At 42.5% G+C, this 21,532-nt stretch overlaps 2 protein-coding genes across 2 annotated transcripts; one reads left to right on the forward strand and one right to left on the reverse strand.

Annotated features, from left to right (window-relative positions):
• Window positions 1-681: 681 nt before the first annotated feature.
• NSMCE1 (NSE1 homolog, SMC5-SMC6 complex component) lies at window positions 682-5,929 on the forward strand (the record flags this gene model as incomplete). The annotated part of the gene is made up of 7 exons (XM_079542658.1): window positions 682-823; window positions 2,118-2,239; window positions 2,779-2,856; window positions 3,418-3,564; window positions 4,509-4,625; window positions 5,297-5,417; window positions 5,862-5,929. The coding sequence occupies exons 1-7, from the start codon at window positions 706-708 to the stop codon at window positions 5,927-5,929; spliced, it is 771 nt and encodes a 256-aa protein (XP_079398784.1). The 5' UTR covers window positions 682-705.
• Window positions 5,930-7,196: 1,267 nt separating this feature from the next.
• Window positions 7,197-12,336, reverse strand: KDM8 (lysine demethylase 8; the record flags this gene model as incomplete). Its single annotated transcript, XM_079542657.1, has 7 exons — window positions 7,197-7,361; window positions 7,450-7,542; window positions 8,289-8,438; window positions 9,244-9,285; window positions 10,065-10,197; window positions 11,613-11,779; window positions 11,881-12,336. 7 exons carry the CDS (start codon window positions 12,334-12,336, stop codon window positions 7,197-7,199), a joined length of 1,206 nt encoding a protein of 401 aa, XP_079398783.1.
• Window positions 12,337-21,532: the final 9,196 nt, after the last annotated feature.

Below are 21,532 nucleotides of genomic sequence, written 5' to 3' on the forward strand. Positions count from 1 at the left end.
GAACGAGAGCTGCGTGCTATGCCTGTAAATCCACACCGTCCCCACTGTTGCCATCGCCTCTGCTGAAACACCCCAGCAGTGCCTCTGTGCCACAGCCTCTGTTTGGTCTCCATCGATGGTCACCAAGTGGCCATGAATGGCAGTGGGCACCGTTTTTTTCTGCACGGAGAAATTCAGCTCCACTTGTTTTGCTTCATCCACCCTTCCACGTCAGATGCCGTTGTGTCAGAGTGCCCCTCTGCTGCTGTCTGTCACACGGCAAGCATGTCATGGGATGTTGGTGGGAAGGTTCAACCTCTGCTGCCATCCTGAGCCACCTCTGCTGTTGTGGGCTGACATGATAGAATAGGAGGCATGACTTTTGGAGCAGCCCTCATACGAAGGATTTTCTGTCCTAAGTGAGATACGCTGTAGTTAGAGAATGTCTTTGGATATGTGGCAGGAGGCAGCTGATGCAGAGCTATGCAAAGTGTTCTACAGATTAAAAGTGTTAAGGAAAATTAGTTGGACTTCTTTTGCATCCTTCCCTTAGAGCACTGCTCACCATCTGTGTTTGGAGGACAAGCTGGGAGATCTGCTTTTTAGCCCTAGCACTTGGGGAGTTTAATTGAAATACATGTGCTCATAATGTGCACTGTTAATCTGCATGTGCATTAATTGCAGTTGATGTGTTCTGCAGCACTTGAGGCCTGGAGGAACATCGCCATGGCAGCTCAGATGACGGATGCTCATCGACGGTTCTTGCAGATCCTGATGTCACATGGGATCATGGAGGGAGCAGAGGCCAGGAAATTACACAGGCGCTGCTGTGAAATCAGTAAAGGTGGGTCTTTCTTCTGGAAAGAAATGTGGGGAGATGGGGGAACTCTTCTTTTTTTCATCGTGCAACTTGTAAATCATTGCGTTTCTGAAAAGTGTATGCTAGCTAAAAAAAGCTTCAAAACAATCCAAAAAACTTCAGTGGTGTGAGTTTTCTCTTTTTCCTAAGAGTTAACAAACAGAGCAAAACAAAACCTAACGACAACACTTTTTTTCTCTGGTTATGTATTTAAAAGAAATTGACAGTGATACTCAGTTAATGGAGAACACAGTACTCTGTGCAAAATAAGCAAGCTTAGTAGCTGGGTTTCAATAAAGCACACTTGAATAAATGGTTTCTGATCCAGTCAGTTGGTACAGCTTCCTGAACAAGAACTGTTTTGTAGGTGAAAGCTGTGCATTCTTGCAAATAGTGAAAGGCATTCTGAGTCTGGGATTGTAACTAGATTTTTAACAGATCATTTTTGATCTCCTGGAACAGCCATTCATCTCAAAATGTTACAAAAGAGTATTGGTGTGTTATCTTTTGCCTTACCCTTTTCTAGAGCTGTCGTTAGTTCTCACTGATCTTGATTAATGCAATGTTTCTTGCTGGGAAGTGCCAGGCAAGACAATTTGTCACAATTTTATGTATTTCAAAACAATATAATATTAATCTATTATTGCCGTTTAATTGTCCACTTATGGAGTCTTATTATAAATAAGACTAAAGAGCTTTCTGGGCAGGAATGTCCTGAGTGATGTTTTTGCATTGTAACATACCATGCAGTACAGCGGGCTTTTGAGTTTGGGGCCTCTGCCTGATGCCATTACACTGGCAATTGACTTTTATAGTTGCAAACAGTATAACTGGTAGCAGTTTTGAGATGTCAGTCTTTCTGAAGTCATGAGCTGTTATTGAATGCTCAAAGTCAACAGGAATTTTGGCACTGTCGTTTTGTTTTGGATGGAAACTTTGGAGAATGTGTGCTATTGCTGTGCAAGCATAAGCCACAGCACATGCTTCTGCAAAGTGCATCTGAATTATGTGTTTGATAAAACAACTCATACTGTTTCATTTGCTTATGGAGTAGGACACAAGATATTAACAATGTAACTACAAAGCTACAGTGTTATCAAAGAAACAAGGAATTTGTTGTTGGTAAGTTAAAGAAATTAATTGTATTGTGTAATTGCACTTAATGGCCTGTTTGAATTCTGCCTCAGAAATTGCTAGCAATTTCACCTAGTTTAAGCAGATTAAACATAAGAAGGTGTTGTTTTTTTCCTTCCCTCAGTGTTTTTTTTCTTATTTTCAGTCTACTGTGCACAAGATAAACTGGATGATTTCGTCAGTACCATCAACAACCAGCTACAGCCTTTGTTCATGCAGATCCGGAAAGGAATGTCTGAAGTGGACGGGAGAACGCATTATGCCTTGGTAAGTACGAGGTGCTGCCATCTCGTGGTTGCAGCTTCTCGTAACGAGTGCATGCGTGGGCACACCGCAGAGATTGTGCCACGTGTCTGATGTAACAGCAGCCATTCAGTCATGTGCTGATAAAAGCGCAATAAAGGTGAGTAAACCGGGCAAAGAACTGGAGCTACGTGTTACCTTTGGGTGTTAGTAAAGCTGATTTATCTAGGATCCTTCCTTACACTGTAATGCAACTGCTACATGACAGCACAGAACAAAGGGCCACATCTGCCAGCATGAGCTGTGCCCTCAGCATGTCTGCACTTTTTGTGGGGCTCTTCCACTGCCATGCTGACAATTGCTGTGGAAACTACTTGTAGAGCAGGGAACTGGGAAGATAAACTGCCGAAAGTGTGGGTAGGGAACATGGCAGCAAAGCCCATAACAGCACCTGATTTATTTAGCAGGAACAGTCTCTGCCATGGCGCTTAAAGAAATTACATTTCTTTTAATTTTAAGATGATGTATTCCTAACCCCAGAGAATCTTTTTTTTCTTTGGTAGGTGAACATGGCAGAAACTGAAATTACTAAGATGGCATCTGACTATGCAGAAAATGAACTAGAATTGTTCAGAAAAACAGTAAGTATGGCTGATATTAGTTAGTAAATAACGTCGTTTGTGAAGGTACTCCCTTAAAATGAATGGAAATCTGAGATGTGTTTCAAGAATTAGTTGCCATCTTGCATAACTTCATTGAATTTTATCCTAAATGAAATGGGGCAGGGAGGGAAATGGGAATATAACAAGTAATGATTCTCCTCTTGAAGGGAATTAGCTTTTTTAAATTTTGCATTCTAATTTTTTTTTAGTAAACTAGAAAGAGAGGTTATTTACTGTGCTGGGACAGCTGCTGAAGTGTCATCCAAACTGATACTATTCAGAATCCACTCTGCCAGTAGCACGTATACAGCTATGTTTGTGCTGCAGAGATGGTGTTGTCATGGCACATATTACTACTAGCACATCAGCTCTGCTTTCTGCTCTGTGATGATGTGCAGCAGGAACGTTCCCAAGGAGAGAATCTCTGAAAATTGGCAATGTATGCTTATGTTCAGATGCTGAAAAAGCTGTACATTACTATAAGGTGCATCTATCTGATTGCACAGTCTTTTTAGTAACTGAAAATATTTTTTTCTATAGATGGACCTAATCATTTTATCAGAAAATGGCTTTGCCTCTTCTACGGATATTTTAAACTGCGCTGACCAACTGAAGACAAAGAAAATGAAGAAAAAGGAAGCAGAACAAGTGCTGAAAATTTTTGTGGATGATAAGTGGCTCTCTGAGGTAACTGCTTTATCTTTGCAAGTGTCTGTGCTTTAACAGGTCCAGATGTTGTTTTCTTATGGATGTGGTGGCAGAAGCCGGAGATGTTCATAAATGGGTGAGGGCAAAAATGGTTCTGTGGGGGCTGTGGTTATTGTTCCAGTCGGTGCTTCTTACAGAAGAGCTGGTACGTTTACAAGCAAAAAGTCCTTGGGTAGATGCATGCATGACAACGTGGTTTCTGTTTCTTCTATCTAAGCTAATGTGTGCATCTCTATTATAACACAAAAGGCATTCTTTGTACAAAACAGCATGGCACATTTAAAGCTTGCAGTGAAAGCTGGGGAAGGCTCTTCAAGGGTGATCTGTGCCCTCAGTTACATTTCAAATTGCCTCAAAAGCAGTAAAAAATAAAGTGTTAAAAACTCCTGAAGTGGAAACACACAGGCTGCTCTGCGTGTTTTGGAAAAAATGGAGAAATTGAGATTAGTTTTTACCATGTGGAATACAACAGTTGTTTACCAAGACAATTGGGACCTGAGTCTCTTTTCTCCTGGCTGTCATCACATCACAGATTTCCATCCTGCTGCCACCCATTTCCTTATATGAGAGAGATTTAGCAGGGATTTTCAAAGATACCTGCTGCTCAGATTTTGCAGAAAACCAAAAGTTCCACTGATGTGCAAATGAAGAGTCTGCTAACGATATGCCTCTAAGGAGAGCATACTTGCTCATCTGTACCTTTCAGGGACTGTATTTGTTAGAAGCATGACTATTATGATCCTCCTCTGCCTCTTCAAAAGCATTTTGGCTTTGTGTTTTATCAGTGTAAGAATGCTTGTTTCATGATGGCAGAAAAAAAAACTCTTTAATGTCAAGTACTTACTAGTACAAGGTGGTGAGAGAGGTCCAAAATGAAAAAAGGAACTAAGGGATATTGCTAATCTCAGTTGTTGTTTCCATAGAGAGATGGGGAATATACTCTGCATACTCGCTGCATAATCGAGATGGAACAATACATTCTCAGCACCTATCCAGATATAGCAAAGAAGTGTAATATCTGTCACAGCCTTGCCATCCAGGTAATGCATCTGATTACCTCAGTATCTGCAAGTGGATTCCTGTCACAGTGGAAGTTTGAGACACTTTCACTTGAGTATTAGGCAGGCAGTGAAAATTCCAGTGTTGCAATCTGGTAATATTACTCACGTTTATAATATAATACAATGCAGATAACTGTAATCTTCCATATGACACATATTCATCTTTGGTTGTGGGATTTTGGTTCAGGAATTGACTGCCATGGACTTAAGAATGAATGTGTATTGATACACACTTTACTAAAGCACTGCGTGTTGATAGCTGGCAAGTTTCTAATTTGGTCTTGCACAAGAGATTACAACCTGAACTCCTGTTCTAGAACTTTTACATTCTCTTGCTCCTTGCCCTTGAATTTTCTCTTCATCTTCCCACCTAACTTCCTTCCTAACATTACTTTTTCCTAATTGCTCTCCTTCACTGCAGCCAAGCAGCTCAGCATTTGTCTTTCAAACTAAATTATGTCCACATAGGTAAATGGCATTTCCTAGCTTCCAGGAGAATAATTCCTATTATGTTTTACCAGCCTTGATTTCTGAGTGTCCTTCAACTGTATCTTTTGAACTACTGTTAGGTATAAACAATTGTTTATTTGTAGCCTTTTGTGACAGAGGGGCAAATCAGAAAGCTTTTCCAGTAACACTTCTGATTTCAGAGCCAAGCATGCGAAACCTGTGGAACTGGGATGCATTTACCTTGCATTGGAAAGTACTTCAAAACTCAGTCTAAACCACGGTGTCCTCAGTGTAATGATTTCTGGCCTTATGAGATCCCAGGTACCAAGTAACATCTTTTTAAAAAGTGTAATATTTAAGGATGGACTGTGATATTCAATGGCACTGCCTGAAATGACGTATAATTGTAGCCGAATATTGGATATTTGTGACTTCAGTTGTGTGTTTCTAAGTGAACCATACTCAGGCAACACTGAGCCCTGAAACTGCACAGGCTGTCCTGTGGTCATTAGCAGATCCTGTGCGTACTGTTCATAACAGCACTAATGGTTTGGGGGATGAGCAGGAGCACTAAAACTTTTGGAAATACTGAGTTTCAAAGAAAAGCACAAACTTGTTCAAGAATTCCTCAGTTTAACCAGATAAATTGGACATTCTGAACAGGAACATGGGAACATGTAAAGAACTGTAAAAATCTGGAAGTCATACCATATCATCCTTTCTTTTTTGTGTGTCATTAACTTTGCTTTTTTCCTTTCTCTGTAGACAGGAGTCGGATAGATTCCCAGTCGTCATCAAAAAGAGGGAGCAGAAGAGAGCTTCAGTCTTTGTAGCTTCAGCTGAAGTTAGCAAAACTTGCATTTAGTGATTTTTGTTTTCCCATTCTTTGGCAGAATAGCCAGACTGCACTGTATTCAGTAGTAACAGTGCACTGTTAAATGTATTTATTTTTTCTAGAGTTTTAAGAAACTTACAATAAAACTGTCTTTGACCTTCCTGTTTTTCTACACAATTATTGCCCAGACAACTTCCTTGGAGGTGGGCTTCTGTATGCAGTTCTCTGTATTTTGGGCTGGCAGTCTCAGCGCACGTTTGTGAACAAAAGATAAATGTTTTTGCTCAGTCCTGAACGCTGATTTATGCAAATGAATTATTATACAAAGCCTTTCTCAGCCGCTGTACTCCATATTTGTATGGTTTCAGTTGCAAAACTGAGAATGAAACCTGTTATTAGAACCACAGGGCTTGTAAATATTCCTCAACCAGTTCACCTATATAACATATTACATGGTTTTCAAGTAGCTGATCACACAGCACTTCAAGGTCTCTGCTGAATCCCTGATCAAGGCCTGGCTGGAGTCTGAACTTCAGGCTTGTACCATTGCTCGTTTTTTGTCTCTTCCTTTGTCAGCAGAGTTCGTGTCATATGGTGAGGCCACAGGCAGATATGTTCAAGAAAAGATGGAACTTTTCCACAATCAAAACCAGTTACAAATTTCAGCTTAATCTATGAAGCATTAAAAAAAAAATCTAAAGATGATTTTTTTTCCCCACTGGTTTTTAGAACTAGTACTTCACACTGTTGTTTTCTGTAAAGATGCCTTATCCTTTTAAAAGTGACTTGAAAATGAAACAAGGACTAAATGTTGCTAGATACTAGTGTGGAGTGGCATTGTATCTTTGCCTTGGCAGATAGCAGAGTCTGCAGTTCAGCTGACTCTTGATCAAAACACAATTAAGCTTTCGATTATTTAATTGCAGTTAACTATTAATTAACTTAGTTTCATAGTCCTTACACTCAACTTTTTCCACATAGGAGACTGGTTTTTTTGTTGTTTATTTTTCCCTCCAGACTATTGAACCTTATGGCGACCCAACAGATGTTCTTTACAAGAAGGTTATATTAGAAACATCCACAAAAATAAAGTGGTAGCATTTATCCACATTCTTTTACCAAGCTGAAACAAGGAATTTTTATTTAGAGGGAAAAAAAACAGTCTCATGTTTACATAGAATTCACTTCCGAAGCATACCAGATGCTACTTTTCAGGATCTTTAATTGCTATTACAATACTAACAAACGTTATTCATGCTTCAGTGCTATGACCACCAGAAACTGACAGAGAAGCTAATATCAAGAGATCGTACATAGTGCCAGTATTTAACTGGGATAAACAGAACCTGTCCAGGCATCAGAATACAGGACTGAAATGCAGCCTTTCTGAAGTTGGGAAATTTTGTTAAGTCAGGATCTTCTACATCAACCTGTTTAAAAACAGAAACAAACAGTGTTTACTTAAATACGATCAGATGAACTAACATTACTGAACTAACATTCCAGACGATTATTTACCTGACTGGTGTTGTGAAGAAGTTGGCTCTCATGTGGGTACAGATTTTCTGAATCTTGTGGTGAATAAAGGCGGATATATTTTCTTCCAAATACCTGTATATATTACAATAAATACTTTTAATTTATATTCCAATAACCTCTATGTTATTGAAAAATGACAAGTTCAGTTAATTAGCAACCAGTCTATTATACCATACTGTGGGCCACAGTTAGAATTTCAGCAGTAAAATAGACCTGCTTACTTACAGGTGGCTGCAGTACTGCAGGTGTGGCCTCATGAAGGCAGAGCAGAAGGGGACAGTCACCTCCCTTGTCTTGCTGGTCACCCCTTTTCTGATGCAGCCCAGCTTACAGCTGGCCTTCCAGGCTGCAAGTGCACACTGCTGGCTCATGTTGAGCTTTGCATCCACCTGGATGCACACTTGAGGTGCATGTAGTCCACCTCCCCTGCTAAAGCACATTCCCTAGAATAGGTTGCAAAGTGTCCAGATGGGTTCTGGGTTTGGGCAGTTTGTTCCAGGGCCCTGTCACCCTCGCAGTACTGAAGATTTCTGTTGTGTTCATCTAGAACTTCCTGCGTCCTGGTTTGCCCGTTGTACCTTGTCCTGTTGCGGGGTACCACCAAAACCTGGCCCCATCCTCCTGACACCCTTTAGATATTTCTAAGTGTTGGTAAGATTCCCTCCCAGTCTTCTCTAGGCTGAAGTGTCCAAGGTCACATTCTCCATCCCTCAGTTATATCTCAGTTTGCTTACCATCCTTGTCTGTCATACACATTATAAGCATTTTTTTTCTAGCTATAGCATTAAAGGCTTGTGTAGAGTAAGTAGAATACAGACCTGGGCTAAAAAATTTTGCTGGGGATCTTGATGAAGAGGTGAGATAGTGCCTGCTGGCCCAAACCATGCGTTAATGGTGATGTCATCTTCTTCCCCTTCCCCCAGGCAGCAGTAGTCAGGAATACTGATATCCTCTTTCAATTCTGGGATCTACTCCATAAAGAAATGAACGTTAGAAAGGGTACCTACTGACTTGCAAAAAGTGTAGTTTGTACAAGAGAGTAACAGGGCCTGACACAAAAAACAAATAGCCTTGTCCAGCTCTGGCTGGGCAAGCTGGGTAAGTAGCTGGGTTGCTGGGAATCTGCAGGAAATATCCTCACACCTTCTGTTCTAGCGGATTCTGTTAGAAGGAGGTGGGAGAAATAAAGGAAATTCAGAGACTCTTTGCTCTAGAAGAAACCAGGGAAACTCGGGGAATAAGAAAACTACAAGAATATGTAGTTTGCTGTTCAAGGAGAAGGTAGCAGTTATCTCCTATACACTCAGCTTGCTTTTTATGTGATTCTTTTCCACAGTTCCCTCCAATCATAGAATCACTAAGGTTGTAAAAGACCACTAATATCTCCTTGTGCTACTGTCAACCCATCAGCACCACGCCCACTAAACTATGTCCCTAAAACCTGATTTCCTCTGGTTACCTGAAATGACATTGCAGAACATGGAGAACATATCAACACTGAAGTTTGTTTCCTATTCAAACCTCTTCCCTGACTAATGTATAATTTGGAGAAATGCTGCTTTCCAGGTGGTATCCGTGTAAGCAAATGCTACATTGTACCAAAACAGCCCTAGAATTGAACATCCTCACCCCCCAAAGGCTTCGTTTCCCACTCCTTTCAGCCAAGCAGAAAAACAGAATCACCCTACACCCTTCCATCACGTAGAAATGACATTCTCAGAGATGTCATACAAAGGCACTTGACTACAGAAAGAAATACTCATGCAGTTTTACCTGATCAAAAAGCTGGTGCTGGGCAAGGTATCCTACGCTGTTCTGACATTAAAACATAGGAGGAAAAAAAAAAGCACAGTGACATATGGGGTAAGACTTGGTCATTTATGTACAGTTAAGTAGAATTTACTTGTAGGCAAGATCCATTTACAGTCTACAATTGCTTCAATAGTTGACTAGGATAAAGAGTCTTCTGAAAAATATTTATTTCTATACTGAAATTCTGAAAGTGTGAACAGATCCCCACAATTAACAAATCATCTAACTTAAGATATTGGTAGAAACATAGCAGTAATGATACGGAGTCGCACCAGTTCTTCAGTTGTCAGTTCTACGACATTACTCTGCAGAGCTGCAGCTAGGCCCTGCTGGGATGCAGACTTGTTCACCTCTGCTCCCCACAGTCACCTTGATATTCCATTCCAGGCTATACCATAGACAAATTTGTAATGGCACACGGTCCCTCCTGCTAGAAGACTTAAACAGAAATAAAGTTCCAGATCCTCAGCTGTGAAAGTAAATAGCCATTTGGCAGCCAGTCACCTTCTTAATTTTTTGCTGGTACACATGAATTTGGGTCCTGCCAATAGATCTCACTGAGCAGTTTAATAACTGTGAGGAACAATGCTGCTGATTGAGGAGGAAAATTAATTCCCTTATCTTTGAACTTCACCATTCAGGCTTTTGGTGAAGAAATTCCTCTATTCCTCAAATTTCAGCTGTTGTCCATTTGATTGTACATGAAAATACAATCTAGCTGTTGCTAGATTCTGTACCAGTAGATGCTGTTTTTGGAAATGAAAAAAAAGAAAGTAACAGACCTCATTCACAATATACTGGCTGATGAAATCATTGACGGTCATGAGCTTCTGAGACCATTCCTCATCTGTGTACCGGGAACCCAGTTCTACAGGGACTGTGCGGCACCCGGCGACCTGGCAAACATAGTCCACGCTGAAACAAAAGGAGTTCCATCACACTTTTTGTTAATTCTCTTCTTAGTAATTTTGAATGAGAGTAGGACAACCAACCAAGACCAATCTCTGAGAGTAATAAAACTCTATTAAAGTGAGTTCCTTTCCTCTAAAACCAACCAAGCAGCGGCAAAAGTCTGCAGAAACTGACCTAACCAGCAAGAAAACAAGTGGTCAGTTTTGTATGTAAATCATGCTACATCTGCCTTGCTTTGCTTTAAAACCTCGTTTTTCTCTATTAATTATCATTTCCTTACCAGTGAAGATGATTTAGGCTGTTAGCCTCTTCTGACTACTGACAGCCGAACTTTTTTCTGCTTGCTACCAAGTTTGCTAAATAACATACTGTAACTTTTTTTTTTTTTTTTTTTACCATTAATGCTAGGCTAGCTGTCAGTGCCAAATTTTAGGTGCTAATAACATCCACTCTGGCAAAAATCAGAAGAGTTCCTCTGAAGAGTAATCCATATCTCTTCATTTACTGTGATTAGTAGCTATGTTAAAAAGTTCTTCATTGTAAGTGTCTGAAGAATGGAGTGCCTTGGCTGCCAAAAAAGACTAAGACATTTCTGAAATAATAAGGCTATATAATGCACATATAAATATATAACTAAAGTTATGTTTTATTACATATTTTCTATGTACCATCTATGTACCATCATATAACAAAAAATCAACTAATGTAGACTTTATCATTGACTGTGGAATGCAAGAATGTAAGCAATTCCTCAAACTATACCTGAGTGTTTTGTACCCTTCGGAGAGGGATCATAAGCTTTATCATAAATATTTCATTCTCAGGACTGGAAATGCTGGCACCATTGCCTACATCAAACCAGCACCACAATATTGTTATCGCTCCTGGATGTGGTTGTTTGAAACTCAATGTTCAAAAATTGCTACTCGGCAAAGATCATACTTGTGAATCAAAAAGCCAGTTATGCTTATTCATACTCACTCTGAAATTGAAGAGCAAGTTCTGAGATGTAAAAATCACTGAGAAGTGAGTGTCTGATGGAGGCCAACCCACTCGAAATGTGAGTAAGTCTGCTGGTACAGCTGGCAATTCATACTTGCCTTTGGCTTCCAGTAAAACAAAGGCAGTACACCAGCACTGCATCATCCCCTGTACGGACGGACTGGACACAACAGTCAGGATCTGACTGCCCTGGCACACGGCAGCCCCTCTACCGTGAAGTTCTTAAGAGATTTGTGCCATCTGATTTCCAGCATCGACGAGGAAACGTTCAAAGAGCCGAGAAAGATGCTCTCAATGCACATCGCTCCGGACAGCACCCATCTATGGAGGTGTGTGCTGCATTATGAACACTGCAATACCCGACACAAAACCGATCCCGGCCCTCATCAGGACGCGGAACAAGCACTTATTCTCACCTCCACTTCTTCATGCACGGCCAGTGGTCAATAATCCCCTCTAAGACGACAGGCTTCTGCGGAATCAGATATTGGTCTCGGAAGCGCTCTAGCGAGGGGCAGCGCTCGTGCGGCACCGCATCCTCGGGCCGTACAGCCGGCCCCGGGGGGGGCTCAGTCCGCGCCCTCTGTAACAGAACGCCGCCGTGGAAACGCCGTCAGCCCCTCACGGCCACCGAGGAGCCCCGCGGGACGCCGGGCCGAGAGGAAGGCGGAGCACGGGCGGTACCTTGGCGCCGCCCGGGGCCGCGCTGCGCCGCTCGGCGCGGGGCAGGTGCGCCTGCAGGAGGCGGACGAGGCGGGCGAGGACGTCGTCCTGCACGGAGGCGCCCATCAGCAGCCCCATGTCGCACAGCCGGACGGCGGGCGCCAGCGGGCGGCGGGCGGCGACTTCGGCCAGCGCGCCGAAGAGGCAGCCGTAGGCGTAGACCTGCCGCCAGGCCTTGCCGACGTCCCGCCACGGCCCCGCGTTCAGCTTCTCCCACGCGTAATCGCGGACGACGTCGCCCAGCCGCCGCAACGCCGCCTCGCACGGTGGAGCCGCCCCGTAAAGCAGCGCGCGGGCGCGGAGCAGCAGCGGCGGGACGCAGTCGTCCACCTCTCCGCTCAGCGCCAGGCTCAGCTCCTCCTCGGAGTCGGGCAGCAGCGCCCGCACCTCCTCCCACAGCCCCGCAGAGCCCGCCATGGCACCGCAGCGCTGCTGGGCATGCGCGGGAGAGGCGGGGCGGGGGGGGGGCGGAGCTCAGCTCCTCCGGGTTCTGAGGGCGGGAAGGAGCCGGGCTGCGGCGGGGTGTTGGGAGCGACTGTGGGTTGTGAGCAGTCTGCCTCCAGAGGAGGAGCAGGGCGTTAGAGCGCGATGGGCTTTGCCAGCTTTCCTGCTGCAATTGAGGGTAGACTTCATTTTTAACGGAGTGCTTTTATGGAGTGTTTTCGTAAAGAAGATGATGTTCCAAGGTAAAACTATGGAAGTTGCATTTAAGCGTATGGCATTTTGTGATACTTTTATGACCGTCACGGTATTATATAAATCCTGTATCTTAAGTGGTATTAATTCTGTGTACTTCTCATTAAGGTCACAGCATAGCTTGCTATGGGGCTGGTACGATTGACACATGCAGTTTTTGATTTGCCTGGGCCTCACTGAGTGAAGAGGATTTGTCACAGGCCGTGTGTGCAGAGGCCATACAGAAAGTAGTGCCTCCTATCTGCCTCCATGGAAATGACAACAAACACAGAGCCCAATGACACTGTTTGATAGAGCAGATTCTCAGCTACAAAACACTTCAACACAGTCACCACCACCAGCTGTGCATTTTTTGCCAGTGATGAACAAGAGCTGCATGCTATGCTTGTAAATCCATACCAGCAGAGATGCCCCACTGTTGCCATCACCTCTGCTGAGGAGGGTGCAAGGGTGGAATTAATCTTTAAAAAGTATGGATGGAGGTCATCTATTAAAATAAGCATTATATGATAGGCCTAGAATTTCTGTTACAAAAGCTAGTAGATTTTCATCTGGAATTTAAAGTTGATTTTATTAGTTTGTCCACTAGTTAGTCCATTGGTCCATCAGTTTGAGTGTTTTAAGGTAAATAGATCATTTCTGCTTCCAGGACTGTTGGCTGGTACCTCCCATGAGAATTACTTTCATTTAACGCCTTCTGCACGGCAACAAACAAACAAGTAAATAAAGAGAGAAAAGAAAATGAGAGTGTAATGTGCCCTGTGGTCCTCTGGTGAGAGTGTAAACTGATGATTGCCATGACAGCATTACCGTGGCTGACTTTGATTTTCCACTACAGACAACGAATGGTTGTCTGTCCGTCTGAAGAACAAAGGGATAAGCACATAAGTCTTTTAAGATTTTGAAAGTCTTCCCAGCTGTCTCTGCCTGCTCCCGTGGACAGGAGATGATTAATATTGACTAATAATACATCCAGAATTAATCATTACAGGAGAATTGTTTTGCTCAGATAAGCAAACTCTTCCTACTTGAGAGTGACAGACCCATGCGTTTTGATTGTATCTTTGAGTTGAGCGCTGCTGTAAAGCAAAAGTGTAATGATGGATATGTCTTTATCAACCTGTTCCCTGCACTGTGTTTTTATCGCTGCCATCTGCTCTGCTGAGAGTGGCAGCTGCCAGGTCTCACAAATAGCACTGCCATGTACTTTCGTGTAGAACAACATATTGTCGTAATTTCTGTGATATTATGAGATGGAATAACTTTCCATGAGTTAAGGTGACATTTTGCTTGGCTCTTCGGGATGCATATTGCTGCAGTGTGTGTAGGACACACAGTGTTCTTTCTGGAGCAGGCTATAAAAGCACACCCAGTTCCACTTTCAGAAATCATTGGAAAACGCTTTTTTTTTTCCAAAAATGTTATGAAACACCCATCTGGGACATAGGTGTCGATGCTAAGATGCAAATAAGACATATTCACTATTAGTATAGCTTACTGTATGTAGCCTTAGTTACCTTTGCAGGATGGAACTTTTGTAAATCATACTGTTTTAAAAATATAGTTATTTCCCTCCTTGCTTATATTGGTTTGAATCTCCTTTACATTTGTAAGCACGTTCCGACAGCTTCTTCAACATTAAAAGGAACAAAAAATCTTTATGGCAGTAAGTACTCCTTCTGCTGTTACAGCTGAACCCGAGGTGGGGATTTAATTTGATTTCATGAGGTGTCCAGTGCCAGCTGCTCCTCTGGGCTCTTGAGAGATTGGAAAGAGATGTCTTCAGCATGGGCTTTTTCATAAGCTGATAGGTATATCATATCCTGAGATAGGATAGTTATGGTGGACAAGCAAGTGGAATACATTATTCTCTGTCGGTGTCTGTTTCTCTCCTCAGGCTATAGGAGGAAGTTAAAAGACTAACTTAGATGACGTCCTTGCTTTTCAGGCAGACAAATGTAGGTGAGGTGAATCACATACTGAATACATGCCAAGGCATCCTCTGTGCATCTGTTTGTGCATTAAGAGCCGCAAAATATTTGATATAGTCCATCTGCACAGAGATGCATCTGCTACCTTTTCTTAAAAGTAAAGGGATGCATCCTCTTTTACATACTTAACTCATTTTTTTGGACAAAGATGACCAGAAAACCAGGCCAGAGAAAAGCCTTGTGGCATTTAAGTGAGGCTGTATACTCTAGAAATACTGGAAAGGTTGCATTTTGCTCCAGTAGAGCATTCCAATAGCTGGTAAGGGCTCCTGGCATCATCCTGATTTTGAGCTTATATTGGACCACTTTTTTATTCTGAGAGTAAGAAAGTCCTCTTTATAAACTACTCTTTATATTATGCATGTATACCTTGAGAAGAAGAATATGTAAGTAAACAGTTTTTCCTTCCTCACAAGATTTACTACACCCATTGGAAACTTCTGTTTGATTTATCCCTCAGACTGGGGCTATAAATGCTGCATGAATTTGTTTTTGTACTTGTTTTAAGTATATTTAGAAGTGTACACAGTTATTTGAGCTCATACATCATATTCTTATTAATGAGCACAGTATAATTATCGGTCGTATTGACTTTTGTTTCCGTGGATGTTTTAAAAAGATATTTAAAAGGCTATGCTGGAGTTTGCATCTGCTTCAGAAATTAAATTTAGTCTGTGATTTTATTACCCTTTTTATTTAATTTATCTTAACCATTGCTTTCAAGCTGTGAACCAGCTGTTGACTTTGAAAAAAAAAAAACATTGTTCAATTTGAAAGGAACATTTTAAAGCTTAATGTAATGGCTGTAAGTAATCACTACAGCAATTATATTCTATGGTGTTGTGCGTCACTATAATAATACTGGAGGTTGTAAGAAAATGCAGGAGAGAAACACATCAAGCTCAGACTTTTCAGTGTTGCCTGTGATGCCTGCTGCCTCTCTGCTTTGTATATAGGTTTGGTGCCACTTGGCTTGAATCACAGCAGAAAAACTGAAGCTCCACTCTGTCGTGGTGCTGTGTGTGCCCAGCAGGAAACAGGAGGCTTTTTCTTAGCCTTGTTCTCTGTCATTATTTTCCAACTGGAAGTATTTTTTTCTTTCCCCATACTGGCAGACTGTAGATAGATGCTTGCTGCAATGGCAGGAATGTCTGCTGCTCTGCTGCCTCCTCCTGAAAAGATCCAAGATGTTGTATGTGACGTTGAGAGGAATTTGGGTCTCCTCCGGAGTGATGCCCACCTTGCATGGTGCGAGTGGTAGCAGAGCTCCTCATGAAGCATACAGGTCTGACCAGAGCTGGAGTACTTGGCATCTTGCAAAGTCAGATCACACTGCTATTTGCTCTGAAAATGAGCAGCTACTTGCCAAGGTGAGGAGAAATAATAGAAAAAGCTATAGTTGCGTTTTCACCCATGCAATGGAAAGAGATATCCTCCATTTGTGAGCTCTCTGGTTTAAGCCAGCTGGGCCTGTTGGGAAACTTTCTGGTCCACTGCAGAGAAGATAACAGAAGCAGCATGCAGTCAGTATCCCTTTGTGTTGTAACAAACCATGAAAGTGCTGTGCAAATTCCTCTGCCCTGGAAATTCTCCCCGTGGTGATTTAAAAGGAAATGTAATATGCATCATCGTTGGAGTGGGCTGCATTTCTCAGCGAGTGACCTCACTTTGTTTTCCACACAGCTTGTGTTTGGAAACTGCAGGCTGTGGTGATGCTCTAAAAAGGTGGTCTCCCAGATTGCACAATGGAGCAGTGCCTTGCCCTTCCTCTGCTTTTGGCACTGTGTTTGACACGCAAATTCGAATCACCTGCTGGGCTAAACCATCAGTTCCAAGATAACAGCTTTGTGAAGTAATAGTGCAGCAGGGGAAGGCCGGGTAGGAAGGCTTTGGCTGAGCAATGCACTAAACCTTGCTGAATTCACTTTGTAGCGAGATCCTTAGGCAGAGGGATCTTTTGACAGCAAGATCTGAGTCAGTGCAATAATAGTAACAAGCATGCAGGGAGCTGCAGGCTTGGAACCTGGGACAAAATGGGAGACCAGGCACACTATTGAGGCGTGATCACTGGTGATAACAGTGCTTGGTTACTGAGGAAGGACAGGTGACACATTTGGCAGTTGGTTTTGTGATGGTACTTGCAATGGATGGTAGTCATGGTGATGCGATTGGGACGATCCTCCAAGAGCTAGTCCTGATTTGGTATTGGTAACACTTGGCTAGAACGACCTGTGCTTTACCTTAGAAAAAAGCAAGATTCCCACATGAGTGTAAGCATAGGCATAAGCATACCCACGTGTATCTGCATTGGTGTAGAACACATCTGCATGGCATCAGCAGCAAAACGAACTTTGAAGTAGTTTCCCATTCCTCTGTCTATGTGTGGCGCATAAGAAAACGAAAGCACTGATAGAGACCCAAGGACTCTTCAGAGATGAGTGCTTTCCCAGCAAGTGATGATCATGGATTTGGCTAAAAAAGAAAGGGACAGAATTCTGATTGTTGTGACAAGGCCAATATGCCTCATGATTCACATCGTATTATTTAATATTAAAACATATTTATATATTAATTATAATTCATTAGTAATTGTATTGTATGTATTATATTATATATATTATATATATAATGTTATAATATATATATTATATATAGTATATAGTATAATATGTACTATATTATACTATATTAAATATTACAAATGTATAAACTAAACATTCAATGAAGTGCACTGCTAGGAGCTTCACACAACGGCATGCCTTGGAAAGTTAAAAGCATATCCAGCATCCCAAGGTATTTTTTAATGTAGCAGAATGAAATTCTTTGGGTGCAGCAAATGAAGCCCATAAAGTGTAATGCGCTGTGAAATCACAAAGCTCTACTTTCAACAGATGGAAAAAAACAACTTTAATACGAAAGCAAAAATTGATAGACTCCGTCATATTCCAAATATCAAATTACACTTTAACAGCGGCCATTACTGTCTGCAGAGTGTATTTCAGTTATTACATGCACTTGCTGCTTTGTCACTGTACAGAATTTAAGGTGATGAATACTATATTCTTCTGTCTTCTTCACTCTAAGAAGTCAGACAAAGTCGGTGACAAATGGCTCCCAGGTTACACATGCTGCTTCTGACTGCTGTCTGCTGCACCTGTTCAGCTATTCTAAGCATGGAACCAAACCCCTTTAGCTTTAATGCTGCTTTTAGGAGTCCCTGTGCTGGGGGATGTTGGGAGCTGCACAAATGGACAGAGATGATCTGCCTGTTGCCAGTGGCAGAACTGCGGATTGGAAAGCTACTGCCAGGAAGCTTCCCTGTGCCCTTAGCGAAAGGAACATTACCATGAGCACAATAAAGAGCTCACCTTTTCCTCACTGTGCTGCATTTGACTTTTCTGATATGCAGGGAGGAGCAAAGGTACCTATTCCAGCTGTCTCAGTGTGGCTTCAGGCAGCATTTCTTGGGAATAATTTGCTGTATACCCAGGAGATGTAAATGCTAGTTTATGGGAAAGGTCCTTGTTAATTAGTCATTGTAACCTCACTAGGGAAAACCTGGATACAGGATGGATCTTGTTCTTTTTGGAATGCACAAAGTCAGAAGCATGTGATGCACCAAAGACATAAGACTTCTGCAGAGAAAGGTGACATCTCATAAATCTCTTGGAGATTTCTGAAGGAGGCAGCAAACCTAGGATAGAAAAATGGATTTATGTATCTTGCTTGGATTTCCAGAAAAGAATTCAAGAAGGTCCCTGGTCAAAGACTTCTAAATAAAGCAAGCAGCTCTGGGTACAAGAGGACAGGCTCCCAGATGGACACGTAACTCAAAAGGCATGGGAGTAAACGGCCAGTTTTCACAGCAGGGAGAGGTCACCAGCTGAATCCTGTGGGGATCTGTGCTTCAGCTGTTTGACATACTCAGGTGCAGTCTGGAGAAAAGGCTGCACGATGAGTGCTTGTTTGCTGACAGTGCTCAGCTATTCAAGACAGTAGAAATAAGATGAATGCAAAGAGCTGTGGAAATCCATCTGCATAACGAGTGGCTGATCTGATGTGATTCAGTGTAGATAAACATAAAGCGATGAACAGAAGGAAAAACAGTGCTAATTTTATGTGTACAGTAATGAGTACAGCAGAGATTGTTAAGTAACAAAGGAGACTTGGGGTTCTAAAATATGCTTCTGTTGCAGCACTGGCCTAGCACTGAGCAGGAATCCAAAATGTAAATGATGCGTCAGGTCTAAGAGAAGAAGTAGAACAGGTAACATGGTTATCCTAGCATACATTGCAGGTGTTGCACACCTTGAACACTCTATGCTGTGCTGATCCTCCTTTCCAGAAAGTAAAGAGCAGAACTAGAAAACATGAGACAAGTGACAAAGATGATCGCACATCTGGAAATGCTTTTGGGGAAAGCTTTGCTTGGAAAAGGGACAGCTAAGATAAATATATGTGTATAATGTCATGTGGGGTAGGAAGGAATGATTGTTCAGTGCCTCTGTTTATGAAGGAGCTTGGGTGAAAGGAAGGACACAATAACACGTCAAATTCAGAGCGGAAAGGAAAGGGAGGTATTTTTCCACACTGTACACAGTGCAGCTATGGAACTCCTTGCTATGAGGTTGTGGTAAAAGCTAAAATAGTGGGAGCGTACACCTCTCTGGGGTATGATCTAAGCCTATGTGATTTTGGAGAGAGTACTCCTAATACTTGTGCAAGGGAGTAAAAATCACAGAATCACAGAGTGGGATGGGCTGGGCTGGGCTGGATTGGGAAGGACCTTACTGTCCTCCCAGCCCGACTCCCTGCTGTGCCCTGGCTGTCCCCCCCAAATCAGCCAGCTCAGGGCCCATCTGTGGCCTTGGGCACCTCCAGGAATGGGGCACCCACTGCTCTGGTCAGCAGTACCACTGCCTTACCATCTCTGAGTAAAGGCTTTCCTCCTCACATCTGATCTAAATCACCCCTCTTTCAGTTTAAAGTCATTCTTCCTTATCCTATCATTATCAGACCAGTAGGTCCCCCTCCTGTTAATAAGCTTTCCTTGAATACTGGAGGGCCACAATGAGGACTCCCTGGAGCCTGGCTAGCACTGAAGAACCCAGAAGGTCAGGAGGTTGTGACCCTTCTAGATGGAAATTTTCAATGGGCTCATGGGGCACTGACTCCAGCCCCCACCATTCCCATTCCTTTGCATGCTTTGTTGCTCTCTGAAGTGCAAGAATCATGGGGGTAAGTTCAGGGCTTCCTCCTGCTTCACAGCCCTGTTGCTGTCAGGATGGAGCCAGCTTTCCAGCTTTTCCTCAGCAGGAATCTTCCCATTTACATGCCTCAGAAATAATTCCTGTGAATTTAATTAATCACAGTTTACATGGTAATAACCATTGAAATATTTTTTATGGGTAAATAATGTACATCTCCTGCTGTGGAGGGATCTGCTGGTTCCAACACTCAATTATTGCATAATCTACTTCCCATTAAGTGATCATAGAATGAGACAAAAAAAAAAAACAACAGCAGAGGGAATAATTAGCAGCTACTTTGTGTCCGGGGCACAGGACAGGTCTTAATGCTCCTTAGGAGCCCAAGCAGTTCAGGACAGTGTGGTTTGTTGATACTACAGAGGGAGTGTCCAGCTGCAGCACACTGCCGTGCATAGAGACCTGAGCTCATCAGAACAGGAGGGCTTCAACATAAATGAGTGAGGCTGCTCAGCCTTTGCTACCTGATCGAGTCTTCCATGTATGTCGGACTGTAAGCTATACTGTGAGAGGGCTGGGAATGCCAGGCTGAAAGGTTTTGTATGTCTGCAATAGAGCAGGGCTGGGAACGGACAGGATCTCATTTACCTAGTGCTGGGAATTATCTGCTGATGCTGCAGCAAGACAATTATTTTGCTGAAATGGTCCAGGAACCATCTGCTTAGGGCAGGCCTGGTATTTAGCCTTTGGAAAGGTGCAATGCCAGCCCATTTAGTAGCCACAGACAGTGTCACAACATGCACAGGGAGAACTGATCCAAAATGAGGTGACGTCTGGCTGAGTCCTGGCCCCTCACTGTGATTGTTCTGAACGACAGTGTACTTTTTCCAATTTGTTTCCTTTTCCTCCCTTGTCTTTGCTGGTTTTACTTTTATTTAGTGTTGTATTCTACGTTGTAATTATTTCAATCTATAATGTTGCCGCTTGCCTGACTCCCCCAGCTCCTGGCTGCCTTGAGGACCAGCACTGTAAACAAGTCATGGTGTCTCTCAATAGCAAGGCTCTGGCTGAAATAACTCCCTAAATAAATAAAAGGCAAATTAGATATTGGAAAATAACTTTAAATAACATCCGAATTCCTGGGGAGCTACATCTTACATCTCTGTTAGGGACAAATGGGTTCAACATAAGTAATACTTCCCTGGAATGAAAAATAAAGAAATGCAGCTCACCAGCCTCTACAGGCTGGAACGAGAATAGACTTTGGTGATAAATAAAAGCAAAATGCAAAGATGTCCCTGGGTGGCAGATGGGAGCAAAAGATTTAAACATCATTGGACTATAAGCACTATCTCTGAAATGTGCCTTAGCTTGCCTCCAGATATCAGCTTTGGATATGACAGGTCTAGCTTTTTCTCTTGTGTAATGGGAAGAAGCTTAAAGCCCTTCACTGAGGCAGCATTACTGGGAGCTCTTTGCAGTACGTGGTAGACTGTGACCTTCCCAGATAGAGCTGTGCCTTTCAAACACATACTTGTGCTGAATTCTAAACTGATTAATGAAACATAACTAGTTGAAATTCTCTAAATGGCTTTCTTTCTGGTGTTTCCTCATACTGATGTAATGCTAAAATCTTCCCTTGTTCCCACTTCACATGACCTTTCTTGCCTTTTGATTGTTACCCTCTGTTGTGTGCGTTGTTTGATACTCACCCCTTCC

Source organism: Tetrao urogallus (assembly GCF_951394365.1).
Source record: "Tetrao urogallus genome assembly, chromosome: 15".
Lineage (NCBI taxonomy): Eukaryota > Metazoa > Chordata > Aves > Galliformes > Phasianidae > Tetrao > Tetrao urogallus.